The sequence below is a fragment of the Cicer arietinum genome, chromosome 5, assembly GCF_000331145.2.
Source record: "Cicer arietinum cultivar CDC Frontier isolate Library 1 chromosome 5, Cicar.CDCFrontier_v2.0, whole genome shotgun sequence".
NCBI classification, from domain to species: domain Eukaryota; kingdom Viridiplantae; phylum Streptophyta; class Magnoliopsida; order Fabales; family Fabaceae; genus Cicer; species Cicer arietinum.
Genome location: NC_021164.2, coordinates 70,408,722 through 70,424,786, shown reverse-complemented (window position 1 = coordinate 70,424,786; position 16,065 = coordinate 70,408,722). Strand labels below are relative to the sequence as shown.

Genomic DNA, 16,065 nt, shown 5'->3' with positions numbered 1-16,065 from the left:
GTTTATTTGTGTCACACCATTCCCCCTATATTTTAAATATTATTATTATTAATATTTTTTAATTACCTGAACAATATTTGATTATTATTATTTATTTTTTTATTTGTTAGATCAAAATTAAAATAGAAGGAAATTGTTAATAAAATATGTTGTCAGAAAAATATTCGGAATAAAAATAGGAGGAAGTTGTTAAGATAATAAATTTTTATTTTATCGACGAAATATTAAGAATAAGTTATTTGTTTTAACATATTTTCAATTTAATATATTTTATTTAATTAATAGTATTTCAATTTTTTAAATAAATTAAAAATAATTAAAAATCAAAATACTATTATTAAAATAAAACAAAATACATTATATTAGAGAACAAAAAATATAATTAAATAGATGTATTAAAACAAACCAAATAAAAATTATTAAAAATTATAATACTAGTAATAACAGTATATAGTCCACGTGACCTTTAGATTATAGTTATTAACATTTAGTAGCAGTAGCAAGTACTACTAGTATTATAGTCTAAGGTCATGTGGACTGTTTTGCTGACGTCATGAGTTGTGCTGAGTTGAACGTGATTGGTTTTTTTTTTCCTTCGCAATGATAGACCTTCACTAGTTTACTCAAATGTCTAATATGTCCTTTTGTCCGTGTCACTTTCACATTTTTAGTTCACAACTCACAACACGGAATTGTATCCAGATAACTATTAATAAGCAGTAGCATTTTTTTTTCGTTACAAGGCTTAAATATCTGTTTACAAATGCAAATGTGTTTGACAAATGATATTGGTCCATTTACAAAATCAAGTTTAGGCTCCAAACATTGGTTTCATAGCCTCTTACTTTTTCATCTGCGGTTGCCGTCTGGAGTTTGATTTCCATATTGTCCAGAAATGAATAAACAGTGACAAAGGACAGCTACATCACATGGGAGAAAGAATTATAACATAAGTTAAAATATTTTTATTGAAGCAAAAGGGATTATCAATAACTTGTTGGGATTTGGGCACAACTCATATCTTTTTATTATTTTATTTATAAAACCGAACTCTCATTTACACATATAATAATATATTTATAAACATATATATTTTAATTTAATTATAATTTTAATTCTTCTATTTTTATTAATTTATAAATTTAGTACTTTTATTTTAAAATTTAATAGTTTTAATTATTTAATTTGATTTTTAATTAAAAAATTATGATATAATATATTTTAAATAATATAATATATAATATAATAATATAAAATGTTTCACGTCATGAAATCACAATAAAATATAATAAAATTTAATTTTCAACAACAATTTTTTATTTTTTTATAATTTATAATATATAAATAATTAATATATTTAGATGTTTATATATCATAAAATTATATAATTTAAAATATGTAAAATGATTGTTTTAATTTATAAACTATGAAAGAATAAAACTGTTGATTTTTAAGATAGAAAAATTAATTTTGTAAATTATGAAAGTAAAGAGCTAAAATATAATAAATTATTTTTGTTATTTAATTTGAAAGGTATGCATTTGTTAATTTTTTAAGTTCATAATAATTTGTTTTTAAATATTTATTTTAGTAATTATTATTATCTAAAAATTAATATAAACATAGTATTAATATTATATTATAAAACATATACTAATTTGGTAAATATGCATTTAGAATTAAATTTAACTCAAATAATTCAGATAAATTCCATTTATAAATAGAATTTGAAGATAAAAAGGCAAACATTAATGACTTAAGAGAAATTCAATTATGTATAAATTGACTTATTTTCTTTTGAATAAAATACATAAAATAGTTGATAAATTATTATTTAATATAAAAATGAGTGTCGTAAATGCGGTCAACCGTGAATTGCAGAGGCAAGTGTTTTAAGACTCAGTTTTAGAATCCTATTTGGACCACCGACTCCCCAAGGCGGCTTGGTGGCGAGGTAGTCGGAGTGGTTCCTTACGCCGAGATTCATTCAAATCATTACCGCAATAATAATTTCCCGGTAATAATAATCTTTCTAATGCTATCATTATTTTTCTCTTTCAACTTACACCACTCGTTCTCTTTTCAATTTTATTTTATTTTATTTTGTTGAAATAAATACTCTTTCAAATTTATATGCCTGTGATGTGGATGCATTTTCCGTCATTGAGTTGGTCGTAATAATAGTAAAATATAATAATAACAACAATAATGATATTGATATCGATTCCTTTACGATAATGACAATGATATTTAGTTTTTATTGTGTTGAGTTTCAATTTCTATGGTATTGTTCTCTGTAACTATTCTTATTCTTAAATTATTTTGCAATTTGCAATACCAGAATCTCTCACTCTCTCAGTTTGAAAATTGAGAGAGTGATTACGGAACCAACTCCTCCTCGTTGTGCCTAATCTCTGCACATTTCCGTTTCCCTCCAGCCGCCGTGAACTGCCAGGTACCATTCGCTCTGTTATTTTCCTAGTTGTTCTTTTGTTATCACTTTTAACCTAATTTTGTTTTAATTTTAATTTGGGGGATTGTGGTTTTTAAATGTTGTTTGGATTGAATCACGTGGTTTTGAGTTGTTTAGTTAAAGCATATTTAATTTTTCTTTTATTCATCGCCGTTTGAACTTATAAATAGTTGAGTTTGCTGTGTAACTTGTTAGTTTGGTTTGGCATATGAAAAATTATGTTTTGTAAAATTTTTTTTTTAGACATTCAATCATTTGTTAGTGATTTAGTAGAGTGTTAGAGTATGTATATTTCGAAAGGTGAATACTATGAAATGTTAACCTACTAAGACATCAACCTTAAGAATTTAAGCAAGTTTTCACTTGAAGCGACTCTTTAAAAACTTAAGAATTGATATTTCTTAGGCTATTTTGTATTGGAGCTCAATTTCTTTTCACTTGAAGTTAATAAAGAACTTTCCACTTGGAGCTTGCTTAGGCTTATTGAATTGATCTTTTAGGAGCCGTGTTTCTTCAATCAAGTGAAAATGAAATCTTAATATTTTTTATTTATAATTTTTTCAAAAAGAGATAACTTATATATTTAAGATTATTGAAATTACATTTTTTTTACTCAATATTGAATTTACATGATATGCTTAAGATGATTAGTTTCAGGTAAATATATCATGGTGTCATGAGATTATTTGACCTCTTATTAGACTCTGGTTATTTTTGGTAAGTTCCCGTTTTTTTAAACCATTTTTTCAGTTTTAAATTCAAATAACAATGGTAGTAATATCATCCTCTTTATAAATGCTCCATTACTCTGTCACGATCACAGTCATCACAAGTTCACATACTGACTGATTTGTAAATATTATATTGAAAAAGTTTTCTGTTTTGGTTCTTAATATGTAAACCTATTACAAATATCACATTTCCTTTTCATTTTGGCTAAGATATCAAATTGTTCTCAATTTTGGAATTCCAATCAATTCTAAATTCGTTTTCTTGTTTTTAAATCATTCTTCTATTTTTTTAACTCAACTCTTCTTCTACTTGTTGACTGATTTGTTATAATCTTTTTTACTTAATAGATTAATATTTTAAAAAACTTATTTGAAATTAATGCAGCTCAATTTGGCCAAAAATCAGTGTTACAAATTTAAAAATGAAGTAAGTATAATTATTCAAAACATTAAATTTAATTCATAAAAAGTAATTGTGATTTAAAAGCGGTGAGCCATATTTGTCTTCTCATTAAAAGAGGTAAACCATTTGTCCTCACTTGAGATTGAAGTTAAATCCCACGTGTGGACCCCATTCAAGATTTTGATAATCATCTAGACTTGGATGGTTTTTGTATACAATAAAATGTTAATAACAAAAAATCTATTTCAGAAGCAAATAACCATGTAAACTCATTTTGCCAGAATTTTGACAATTTTTTTGCCACTTAGGATTTTTGTTTGAGTATTCCCACAAGGTTTCCATTTCTTAATATTAAAATTTAACCAAACCCTGATAAGTTCCCTCTCATTTCACCCAATAACTGATCTATGCAAATATTACTGAGCATAACTGATGCATATAATTGAGCCAGCCCCTTACTTTTGTGCATGCTATATCCTTTGTTTGTGATTTGTGAATGCAACTCAGTAGTTGGAACAGCCAAAATAAGTTATTATTATTCTAATGATTCCTTACTTATATTTTTCCTGCCTTAGATCCATAAAAGATGGTAGAAAACACTTCCAGAACCAACCTTAGCTACCGTGGGGATTTTGTTGGCATCGAGGAGGACGCCATAGATTGTGCACCTGTAGAAACCAACTCCAAATGCTACGACGACGATGGCCGAGCTAAACGAACGGGTATAAATTAATGTACTTTATATACTTTGTATATTACCTTTGTTTCCTTGATTGGATGATAAGATATTTGATGTGTCTTAATATGTGTCAGGAAACGTTTGGACTACATGCTCCCACATAATAACAGCTGTGATAGGATCTGGGGTGCTCTCCTTAGCCTGGTCCATAGCTCAGATGGGTTGGATTGCTGGTCCTGCGACCATGATATTTTTCAGTGTCATCACTTTGTATACTTCATCATTTCTTGCTGATTGTTATCGTTGTGGCGACACCGAATTTGGAAAGAGAAACTATACTTTCATTGATGCAGTTCGCAATATTCTTGGTAACACAATACATAATAATATACAAATGGCACCATATTTTTTTTTTAGAAATCGAGTACAGCATGATCAGTTTTTTTAAAACAAAAAATTACTATCCTAAGTTTCTATATTTGTAGTTGAACATTTTTTTAAATGTTATATGAATTAACATCTCTGTGTATATATTTACGATCGTAATATTTTTAATCAAATGCACACGATAACATGAATTATAATCATATAATGTGTTTTGCAGGTGGGCCCAGTGTTAAGATTTGTGGGATAGTTCAGTACTTGAATCTTTTTGGAAGTGCAATAGGGTACAATATTGCAGCTGCTATGAGCCTGATGTGAGTTTGACATACTATGTCTTTGAAATCATGTTTGTTTTGATTTGTAAATAATATAAAGACAAATACGAAGTAATAAAAACGAAATAAGATGAATTTTAAAATTATATTTTCTTTAGTTTTTTTGTTTAATGAGATTCAAATGAATTTTAATTTTGTTCATATTGATTTAGACATTTCAACAATTTTTTTGAACTTACCTTAGATCATTTCCAATGTGGACGGACATCCATTTACAGATCAATTTAAATCATACTTACAGTAAATCATTTCTAATTAATCAAGCTAGATTATATTAATTCTGTTGATGACAGTTGCATTTTATAAAGGTTGGTTTTAAATTGCAGTACCACACAACTGACATAGGTGGTGTGAAAATTATAATTCATTGTCACTTCACAGTATTACTGATATATATGATTATGTAGTTTGGTTAATGATACTTGAAAGGTTTATGGGCTGCTTGTTTGAATTCAGCTGGTTTTGGTTGACAGGGAAATCAGAAAGTCTTACTGTATCCATACCTCTGGTGGAGAGGACTCATGTCACATTTCAGGCAACCCATACATGATAGCTTTTGGCGTGGCACAACTTTTCTTTTCTCAAATTCCAGATTTTCATAACATGTGGTGGCTCTCGATAGTTGCTGCAGTCATGTCTTTCTTCTATTCCACAATTGCTCTCGCTCTTGGAATTTCCAAAGTTGCAGGTTACTTACCTACTTCAATTTGTTTGATACGAGTTTTCACTTAATTTTGGCTGTTATTTTGTGGGGCACATATCCCTTCAATTAGGTTTTACTGCAGAAAACCTCTAATGGTTTAAAATGTGGTGTGACATGACTTACTGATCTTATCAGATCAAATGCATAAAACAATGCAGTTTATAATCCTTGAGGATTGAAGTTGTTGAATTTTGAATCATGATTTATTTTTGTAATTGAGCTATAATTAAGCGGGTTCTTACATTTTCACTTATTTTCTTCAATTGGTTCTGGAATAGAAACGGGTATGGTCAAGGGTAGCCTCACAGGAATAAGCATTGGAGCTGTGACCGAGGCCCAAAAAGTATGGGGGATTTTCCAAGGTCTTGGAAACATTGCCTTCGCATATTCATATTCTTTCATTCTCCTTGAAATTCAGGTACACATTTTCTTTTTGTTACTAAAAATTAAGACACAACAAGTCAACAACGCCATGCGCCAAGTCATGTTAAATTTTATTATCAAGAGTATTTAATATCTATATCTATAAAGAGAGATAGTCAAAATTTACCATGACAATGTCGTGAAATTTCAACATACCCCTTTAAAAATACTTGACTAATGCTATACATACACATGGAGAGATATTCAAAATTTACCATGACAATGTCGTGAAATTTCAACATACCCCTTTAAAATACTTGACTAATGCTATACATACACATACCACCTCACATTTAAAAGTTTTTTATTTTTATTTTTTATTTCTACCTCTTGTTTCTTTTTAAGTGTTCTTTACAAGGAAACTTTTTATTCTTATATTGGCGTTTTATCAATTACTTCTATGTCTTTATTTTTATGTAATTACTGAGCAGTGTTTAGCAATATATAACATCAAATATATAAGGAGCATATTACGAAATTGAACAATAATTTTCATAAGAACATTAACTGCATTTAATGATACGCTATAATCTTAGATGACTATTAAGGAACATAGGAGTATCTAATTATAGCTGATTCCATCTCGGTTTTCAAAAAACTATTTTACCACATACTTGTGTGTGAAGAATAAACGTGTAACAAGCTTTATTCAAACTAATTAATGTTTTAATGTGATTATGCAGGACACCATCAAATCTCCCCCAACCGAAGAAAAAGCCATGAAGAAAGCTGCAAAGCTAAGTATTGCAGTAACTACAACATTTTATTTGCTCTGTGGCTGCATGGGCTATGCTGCTTTTGGAGACGATGCACCAGGTAACCTGCTTGCCGGATTTGGTGTCTCAAAAGTATATTGGATTATAGATATTGCTAATGCAGCTATTGTAATTCACCTTTTCGGAGCATACCAAGTGTATGCCCAACCCCTCTTTGCCTTCGTTGAGAAAGAGGCAGCAAAAAAATGGCCCAAAATTGACAAAGAATTCAAAGTTAAAATTCCTGGTTTGCCAGTCTACAATCAAAACATATTTATGTTGGTTTGGAGGACAGTGTTTGTTATCTTCACCACTCTCATAGCAATGTTGATTCCATTTTTCAATGATATTTTGGGTGTGATTGGAGCATTAGGCTTTTGGCCGTTATCTGTTTACTTTCCTGTAGAGATGTACATCGTACAGAAGAGGATCCCAAAATGGAGTAGGAAATGGATTGTTCTGGAAATGATGAGTTCTTTCTGCCTCTTAGTATCTATTGTGGCTGGTCTTGGCTCATCGATCGGTGTTTGGATTGACTTGCAGAAATACAAACCATTCAGCTTAGAAAACTAAACACCACATAAAATCTATTGCCTCTTTCTGGGTGTAAGTAACTGCTGTGGGAGGTGATGATTGTCGTGGTCCTAATGGGATCTTTATTTCACAAGTGGTGAAATTGTCCCTAGGTTGCATTGAAGAAGAATAATCGGCATTGAAATTTCGATCCTTTCACTACATTTTTTAATTAATTTTTGTACCAATACACGTGGTACTATATTATCATAAATGAGGTGGTAAACGATGATGTGATAGGATTTGCACTTCAATGTAAATATTCCACTTTATTTGTAGTGTATATCATCCTGTTCGATTTTAATGGTGCCATGTTTTCATTGCTGCATCCCTTCCTCCACTGTTTTTTGAAACAGCCCGTCTCCAATGTTACAAACTTATAATCTTAACGTAATTCAACAAATACTTACCCAAGTTCTGTAGCAAAAGTTTGGAGCCTTGATGGGACTACTCATGCCCCTCTTGCTTCAATTTTAATCCTTATATAAATACATACAATTGAACGTTACTCCCAAACAAATGAAAAACGGACAAAACTAGGTTATTATTGTGTGACTTCAAACATCGACCAAGTAACAAACGAAAATACTTGAATTGAATTTGCTCGATTGAACACCGAGTGTGACCTCAACAGTCTTTACATGTGAAGTCCCGAAGCTTATGTAAAGAGACTGATCACAAAGGCTTTCAATTTTTTTTTTACATAAATAATCAATCAACGTTGATAATTAGTTGTCAATTTTGTTTTAGAGAGAAATTAAATTAATGATTCTTTTGTTAATCCAATTTGCATTTCATAGTGAAATATGTTGACAATGGAGTATTGCCTAAACTTTGTCATATCGATTTTTATCCACTTTAGTAAAGAGACAAACTCAGAAGTTAAAATATGAAGATATAAAATATATATATGCTATTTTTTGTGTATAAAAAGATCTAATAATGAAGTAATAAGTATCACAATACTTAGAGTGTTCAAATGAGATTACACACGTCTTTTTCAATTTAGTCAATATCCCTAGTTCAAAATATTAAAAACGTAGCAATTTTCAAAGAATTGACTTTTAAGATAGAAGAATTGATTTTATAAATTGATAAAAATAAGAACAAAAATTATAATAAAATATATATTTTTGTTTAATTTGAAAGGTACACATTATTTTGTTACTCTTGTAAGTTCATAATAATTTGTTTTTATTATTTATTTAAAATATTTATTTTTTAGTGATTATACTAATTAAAAAATTAATATAAATATGAAACTAATATTAAATTATAAAATATGTCATTTTGATAAATATACATTTAAAATTACTTGTGACTTATATAATTTAAATAAATTTTATTTATAAAATGACATTTGAAGATAAAGAAGTCAAATTACGTTAAAGAGAATTCAATTTTAATTGAAATAATATTTAAAAAAATTTATTTTAAGGTACATTTATAAAAGTTAATTCAAACACATAGTCAATGTATTTCAATTAATGAAATTTATTTTATCACCAAAATTAACTCAACACCATTTTTATTTAAAAAAAAGTATGTACTAGTAAAATTAAAATGAAACACCAATACTAATAAGATAGAAAAAGTTTCAGTTACTTTCCATATAACAACAATAAGACAGAGTATGCATCAATTATTTCCACGTTGCTCTTGAAATGTTATCCATTCATTAGTATTCATTGATTTTATGTTAAAATGCTTTCTAGTGTCAAATATTATTTGACTTTTGGATAAAATACATAAAATAAGTGATAAATTATTGTATTTTACTTTTTAATATAAAAATAATTGTTGTAAATGCAGTCAACCGTGATTTGCTGAGAAAATGTTTTAAGACTTACTTTTGTGAGGAGATTTTTAAAATATATTTTAAAAAATTTAATAGATATATTAATGTAGAAAAATTAAATAATGGTGTAACATTTGAACAAGTGATTGTAATGTTTGAGTTTAATGTATGTGTTAGTGTCGAACCAATGTATCTATTAAGTTACTAAATATTATAAAAAAATTTAAGAGTTATTTTCTTTCACTAATTGCTATGAATTTATGTATAAATAGAGATACTTTAGCGGTAGAAAATACAAGTCATTTATATTACATGAGTTAAATTTCTTTTAAAAATATTTTTGAATTATTTCTTCTTATTTCTAATGTGCGAGAGTAAGTGAAATAACTTTATTCTGTAATCTGTCATTGATCGATATACTTGATGTGAATGTACAATTCACTTCAATGATTACAAAGTATCCTGAAGGGGATTAACTGATTACGGTTAACCTGTTTGCATCCAATATACATATATTAAAATTTATTTGTATAATCTTTTGCATCAATTTCATCTTTTATTTTTTTTTTAAATTTATAGTATATTTCCAACAAAAGATCTACTAATTTATAGATTCGATTTAAGTTATCTTATTTGTTTATTTATTAATTTATGATTGCAATTTCAAAAGAGATAAACATGTCCATATTCGAGACTATTGTAAAAGGGATATAATTATTTAATAAATAAATATTTTTACTTTATGCTGTAATTTATATAATATTGAACTCCCGTGAAGTATTAAATAATTTGTTCCAGTACCAAATGAGTACTTGAAAATTGAAAGAAAATGCATGAACATATTGATACAATTTTCATTTTTGTTTATGCATAAAAATTGTTAATTTTTTTAACATAGAATTTAATGTTTGAAATAATCATGCACGTGGAACTCTAAGTATAGATGAAAAAAAATTGTTCGTATTAAAATTTTATGTTAATTCTGTTTTAAACGGTATAAAACTATGGTAATTAACAAAGTTAATATGGATTTCAATACTCGTTTATTTAAGTTTGATTTGATAAGATATAGGGAATGCACATAGTTTTAGAACTCAATATCTACAAAGAATATATCCTCTGAAATTTGTCAAATCGTGCATAAACAAATGTTCTTAATTTATATAATTGAGTTCATTGTGTTTTATAAGCACTAGTGGGTTGCTGTTAGATTAAAAACTTCTTCTTAAACGTACTCAAAATTATAATTAAAATACATTTTAAAACTATCATAAAGTAGCAAAACAAATTATTCTTAATCATTGTTGGAGTAACACTCACTCGTTTCTTTATGGCAACGGTGCTAAAATTGTGAAGAATTGCACTGGTTCATCAAGGATCATAATTGATCCCAGTTGTTGAAACATGTTCGTTTCATATTTACACTTAGTTTTGATGTTTAAAGAAATTGTACCTTTAAAAACCTTACATGTACATTTTTGATAAGGACGAATATGTTTGGTTTATGATATCCATTTATATGATATATTATTTTAAAAAAAGTATGCATATGAATTTTTATAAATATCACGTGCGTGTTTTAATGATATTGTTGTTTTATGCAAGAAGTTTTAAATTTAGAATTAATGAACTTATATGTGCATAATAATATGAACTTATATGTGCATAATAATATGAAGGTATTTGTCAATTTTTTGTTTATTTTGATATTAAAAATTATTTGGGTATATATTTTTAAATTATTATAAGTTGACAAATGTTTATAGAAGAAAGTAATAGAAAATCTTAATTATTTTATTCATTGTTCATTTTCTATTTTGATATTTATTTGGATTTATCATAGAATATATTTAAATATAAAATTTGAATTGACAAATAAAATTCATGATGCATGTATTACTTATAATATAACTATGAATAAATAGTTTATTTAACAAAAATAAAATAGAGTAGATGACTTACATGTTTGGATTCACCTTATGATATTTATGATAATTTTCTTATGATCATACTTTGTTAGCTTGTGACAATATATATAACTTGTGATAATATATATTTAATGCATTTAATTTATTGTATATTTAAAAGAGAATTATAATTTTAAATTGAGATGCTTATTAAATATTATAAAATGTAAAATGACATTAAAGTATCTGCATGTTATTTTTGAGATGCTTATTAATTGTATGTGATACAATGTGAAAAGATTAAATGTTAAAAATATAATGGTTTGATGATAATTGGTCAACACTAACAAGAATATATAATAGTGTTATAATATGCTTATATGTAGATGATATGTTAATCTTGACACTAATTTAGATGAAGTAGAAAAAACAAACTGAAACTTTTTTATAAAATTTTTTTGATATAAGATTTATGTGAATCATATGTGATTTTAGGAATTAAAATCATAATAAATAGTGTAATATTAGTTTATCTCAATCTCACTATATTGAGAAAATGCTAAAGAAATTGGATCATTTTGATTGTAAATCTATTTTTACTCCATTTGATCAAAATGCTAATTTACAACCATATAAAGGATGACATGTGGCACAACTAGATTATTCAAAGGTAATCAAATGTTTGATATAAGTCATGACTTGTACCAAACCTGATATAACATATGATGTTAGAAGATTAAGTCAGCATACAAATAATTCAAGTAAATAACATTGATATGCTATTGATAAAATATTAAAATATTTGAAATGAATAATTAACTATAGTTTAATCTATAACGGATATCTTTCAATTTTTGAAGGATATACATATGTCAGTTGGGTAAATTATGTTGAAGACCACGCTTCTACAAGTGGATGAGTATACAACCATAGTGGATGTACAGTTTCTTGGGGTTCAAAGAAACAAATTTGCATTGCCGACACCACAATTATTGTAAAATTTATTGTTCTAGCTGCATGTAGTATAGAGGTTGACTATGAAATTTGTTGTATGAGATATCAATTTGGACAAAGTAAATGACACTAATATCTATACATTGTCATAGTCAATAAACACTATCAAAAGTATATAATAAAAAATCTATACATATTGGATTAAGAGATAACTATGTAAAAGATTTAACGGAGTGATATCCATAATGTTTGTAAGAGCTGAAAATAATCTTGCATATCGTTTGACGAAATGTCTGACAAATGACATGATGTTGAAGAGATCATTAGAGATGTGATAAAAGCTCATATCAAATAATCACCAGTGGTGGAAAACGATCAACTCACACTTGAATAATATCAAGTCTTGAGTTTAATAATGAAAATACACTTAGAGTGATTGAAGTACTTGACAATATATACATCTCAAAAGGTAAAAATACTTGGACCATAAAATAAAAGTGGTAGGATGAAGTCTCCTCTTAATGGACATATATAATATATTTGCTGAAATGTATAGTTATGATCATTTCATTGAGTTCAAGGGTTTGACTCTTAAATTCTAATGAAAATAATATGAGACAAAGAACGTTATCAAATGTGTCATCTTTATAATTCAATCAATGGTACTGAGATTTTATGTGTAAGTAATGCACACTTGTTCTAATGAATGGTTAGTTCAAAGTTTGTCTACCAATCAATTCAAAGATAAGTGAAAACATAATTTACTAAATAATGGTTCAAATTGTAAGACACCTTTATCTGAAACCATGAGATTTCTTGAATAACGAATTTATATATATTTTGAAAACGGTGGGGGATTGTGAGGGACATTTCCAAAGTATATTTGAAATTCTCTAAAAGTTATATTAATGTAGCAAAATTAAATAACTTTTATCATTTGATCAATTGATTGCAGTGCTTGTGTTTAATGCATCTGTTAGCTATCGAATCAATGCATTTGTTAAATTATCAAAGATTACAATCTTTTTCAATGGTTGTTTTCTTTCAATTGGTATGAGTTTATGTATAAATATAGATACTTTAGAGGCCTAAAGTATAAGACAATTTTTATATTATATGAGTCAAATTTGTGTCAAAAATATTTTTGAGTTATTTTTTCTTTCTCTAGTATACGAGAGCAAATAAAAAAATGTATTATGTAAATTATCATTGATAGACTTGTTGTGAATTTACAATTCATTTCAAAGATTTTAAAATATCGTAAATGAGATTCGCTGATTAACTCGTTTATATCTGATATATATTGATGGTAGAACTAATCAAAAGTTTAATGTTATATATAATATACACTTTTGAAATTTATGTATGCAACTTTTATAATCAATTCCATATTCTTTTTGTTTAAGATTTATAATTACCTCAACAAAAAATTCAACAACTTTTAGAATTGTAAGTGGACCACAGACTCCCGTGGTTTTACGCGGAGATTCATTCAAATCATTACCACAATAATAATTCCCTTGTAATAATAATTTTTCTAATTCTAACATTATCTTTCTCTTTCAATTTTCACCACCCGTTCTCTTTTCAATTTTATTTTATTTTTGTGAAATAAATTCTCTTTTAAATTTTATATGCTTGTGATGTGGATAGAGCTGTGCAAAAAATCCGGTTATGAGGCCCAAATCCAAAACCGGATCCAAATCCATTTTAAATATCCGGTTAAAATCATATGGTTATAATCCGGTTTATTTAAAACCGGTTGGATAACCACTTACGTTTTATATTTGGATTTGGTTTTTAATCGGTTTTTATCCACTACAAATATTTTGTTAATTTTGAGATTTTATGTCTTGAAAAAAATTTGAATTTTTTTTTTCGAAAAAATATCGGAAAAAAATAAATTAAAAAACTTTTTTTTTTCTCAAAAAAATTTTAAATCGAATTTTTTTAAAAAAATTTATCGAAAAAATCGATTTTTTAAATAACCGATTTTTAAACTATGAATAAATATTTTTAAAAAAAATAATCAAATTTTAACCAACTTTGAAAAAAAAATCGATTTTAAAATTAAAATTTTCAAAACCGGTTACTTAATTATAAACCAGTTATTTAACCATAACCAATTTTACAATTGGTTTTATAACCGATTTTAAACCAAATAATGAATTTGGTTATAAATCCAAATCCATATATTGGTTTTAAAATGGATATGGTTTGGTTTTTTAAAAAAATCAACCATGAACAGCCCTAGATGTGGATGCATTTTCCGTCACTGCGTTTGGCGTAATTTTAATAATATAACGATAATAATGATAATGATGTCGATTCCTTTATGATAATGATATTTAGTTTTTATTCTGTTGAGTTTCAATTTCTATGGTATTGTTCTCGATAACTATTCTTATTCTTAAATTATTTTGCAATTTGCAATGCCAGAATCTTTCACTCTCTCTCAGTTTGAAAGTTGAAAGAGTGATTACGGAACCAACTCCTCCCCGTTGTGCCTAATCTCTGCACATTTCCGTTTCCCTCCAGCCGCCGTGAACCGCCAGGTACCACTCGCTCTGTTATTTTCCTTTGTTATCACTTTTAACCTATTTTACTCCTTACAAAATTTTAAGAGATTTAATCTAATAAAAAAATAAAAGTATTTTTCAGTATTTAAAAAAAGTTAAACCGAACCAAATAAATCTTTAAATGAACCACGTTTAGGAAATTAGATTTTTTTATGACCTGTGATCAACTTTATCCCAAATGTAATTTATATTTTTTAATATTTTATCAATTCTTTTAAAACTCAAGTGGGACTTTGAATGAATTCCTCTTCTCTTATACTAAGCTCCACCATTAAAACTCTATTCCCTCCATGCTTTTTGATATTCTAAACCCTCTCAATATTTATTTCAATAATTTCAGTGCAGGGGATCCAAACACGTGGCAATGGTATATTTCGCTTTGGCACGCCGAGTTGGACCGAATAATAAACCAGCTTGAGTTAGCTTACTAACTAGCTATTAATAAGAGTACGGGGTTGTTGAGTGTGTTAATGATATTAATATTGATGAGATGAGGATCCTCAACTCAAATTTCAACTAAAACTTAGCTCACTAACTAGCTATTAGCTATTAATAAGAGTACGGTGATAGTTGAATGTGTTAATGATGAGGATCCTCAATTCAAATTTCAACTAAGAGACTGAAGGAGCAACACAGTAAGTATATTAAACTTGCATGCAACTATTCTCTTCATCTTCATCTCTCTTGTAAAAAGAAAATTATGACTGCCTTATTGCTCGTTATAATATCTTGTCTGTTTCATTTGGATTATAGTTTGGTACATAATAATATTATTATTGAGTAAAAAAATATTATTGTTATAATTTTTATGTGGTCGGTTAATACATAGAAAAAAAAAAGAACTATAACATCAAGTCAAAACAAACTTTCCATTTTTATTTCAGAAGCAAGATTCATTAATAGTATTAAAAATTACTACTTCTAGGAATTTAATGAAATGACGTTTCTCCTAGTTTTTAAAATATTTTCACACATAAATAAAATTAATGATGACAAAATTGGAGTTTTTTATTCTAATATTCTCTTTTTAAATTTTTTTATCAAAATATTTCCTTATCAAAACTATATACTAAAATACCATCTTTTTGAATTCACATACAAATCGCCTTTGTAATTTGCGACTTTTTTTTAATGAAGTATGCGTTTACAAATGTAACTTCCTTAACAAATTTTATAAAATATTTTTTTTTTAATTTTTTTAAACTAATATAATATATATATATATATATATATATATAATTAAAATAATTCATAAAAAGACATAAATACAAATTTTAAATTATATAGATTGACCAGAGTTCTATGTAATATTTGAACAATATTTTCGAATATGACCAGTTAATCGACATAGTTCGTATTTTTTATTTT

At 27.0% G+C, this 16,065-nt stretch overlaps 2 protein-coding genes across 4 annotated transcripts in view; both read left to right on the top strand.

Annotated features, from left to right (window-relative positions):
* The first annotated feature begins 1,857 nt into the window (after nucleotides 1–1,857).
* On the top strand, nucleotides 1,858–7,763 carry LOC101499396 (amino acid permease 4-like). Of its 3 annotated transcripts, none has more exons than XM_004502924.4 (9): nucleotides 1,858–2,017; nucleotides 2,342–2,455; nucleotides 3,131–3,190; nucleotides 4,183–4,329; nucleotides 4,421–4,654; nucleotides 4,891–4,984; nucleotides 5,479–5,693; nucleotides 5,987–6,126; nucleotides 6,815–7,763. In XM_004502924.4, exons 4-9 carry the CDS (start codon nucleotides 4,194–4,196, stop codon nucleotides 7,457–7,459), a joined length of 1,464 nt encoding a protein of 487 aa, XP_004502981.1. In that variant the 5' UTR covers nucleotides 1,858–2,017; nucleotides 2,342–2,455; nucleotides 3,131–3,190; nucleotides 4,183–4,193; the 3' UTR covers nucleotides 7,460–7,763. The 3 variants fall into 3 exon arrangements, with proteins under 3 accessions (XP_004502981.1, XP_012571981.1, XP_004502980.1); XM_012716527.3 differs by having other exon boundaries at nucleotides 3,125–3,190; XM_004502923.4 differs by lacking the exon at nucleotides 3,131–3,190.
* A 6,681-nt stretch (nucleotides 7,764–14,444) lies between these two features.
* The window catches only part of LOC101498858 (amino acid permease 2-like), an 8,928-nt gene continuing 7,307 nt past the window's right edge, over nucleotides 14,445–16,065 (top strand). The window contains exons 1-2 of the mRNA XM_004502922.4: nucleotides 14,445–14,673; nucleotides 15,038–15,332. The gene's annotated coding sequence lies outside the window, so the exon portion shown is untranslated. The remainder of the gene's footprint in view (nucleotides 14,674–15,037; nucleotides 15,333–16,065) is intronic.

Bases quoted from the DNA above. Each gene is read 5' to 3' on its own strand.
- LOC101499396 (XM_004502923.4), top strand. From the start codon at position 4,194: ATGGTAGAAAACACTTCCAGAACCAACCTTAGCTACCGTGGGGATTTT. The intron at 4,655-4,890 runs GTAACACAATAC...TGTGTTTTGCAG, and splicing joins TGCAGTTCGCAATATTCTTG to GTGGGCCCAGTGTTAAGATT. The intron at 5,694-5,986 runs GTTACTTACCTA...GTTCTGGAATAG, and splicing joins TGGAATTTCCAAAGTTGCAG to AAACGGGTATGGTCAAGGGT.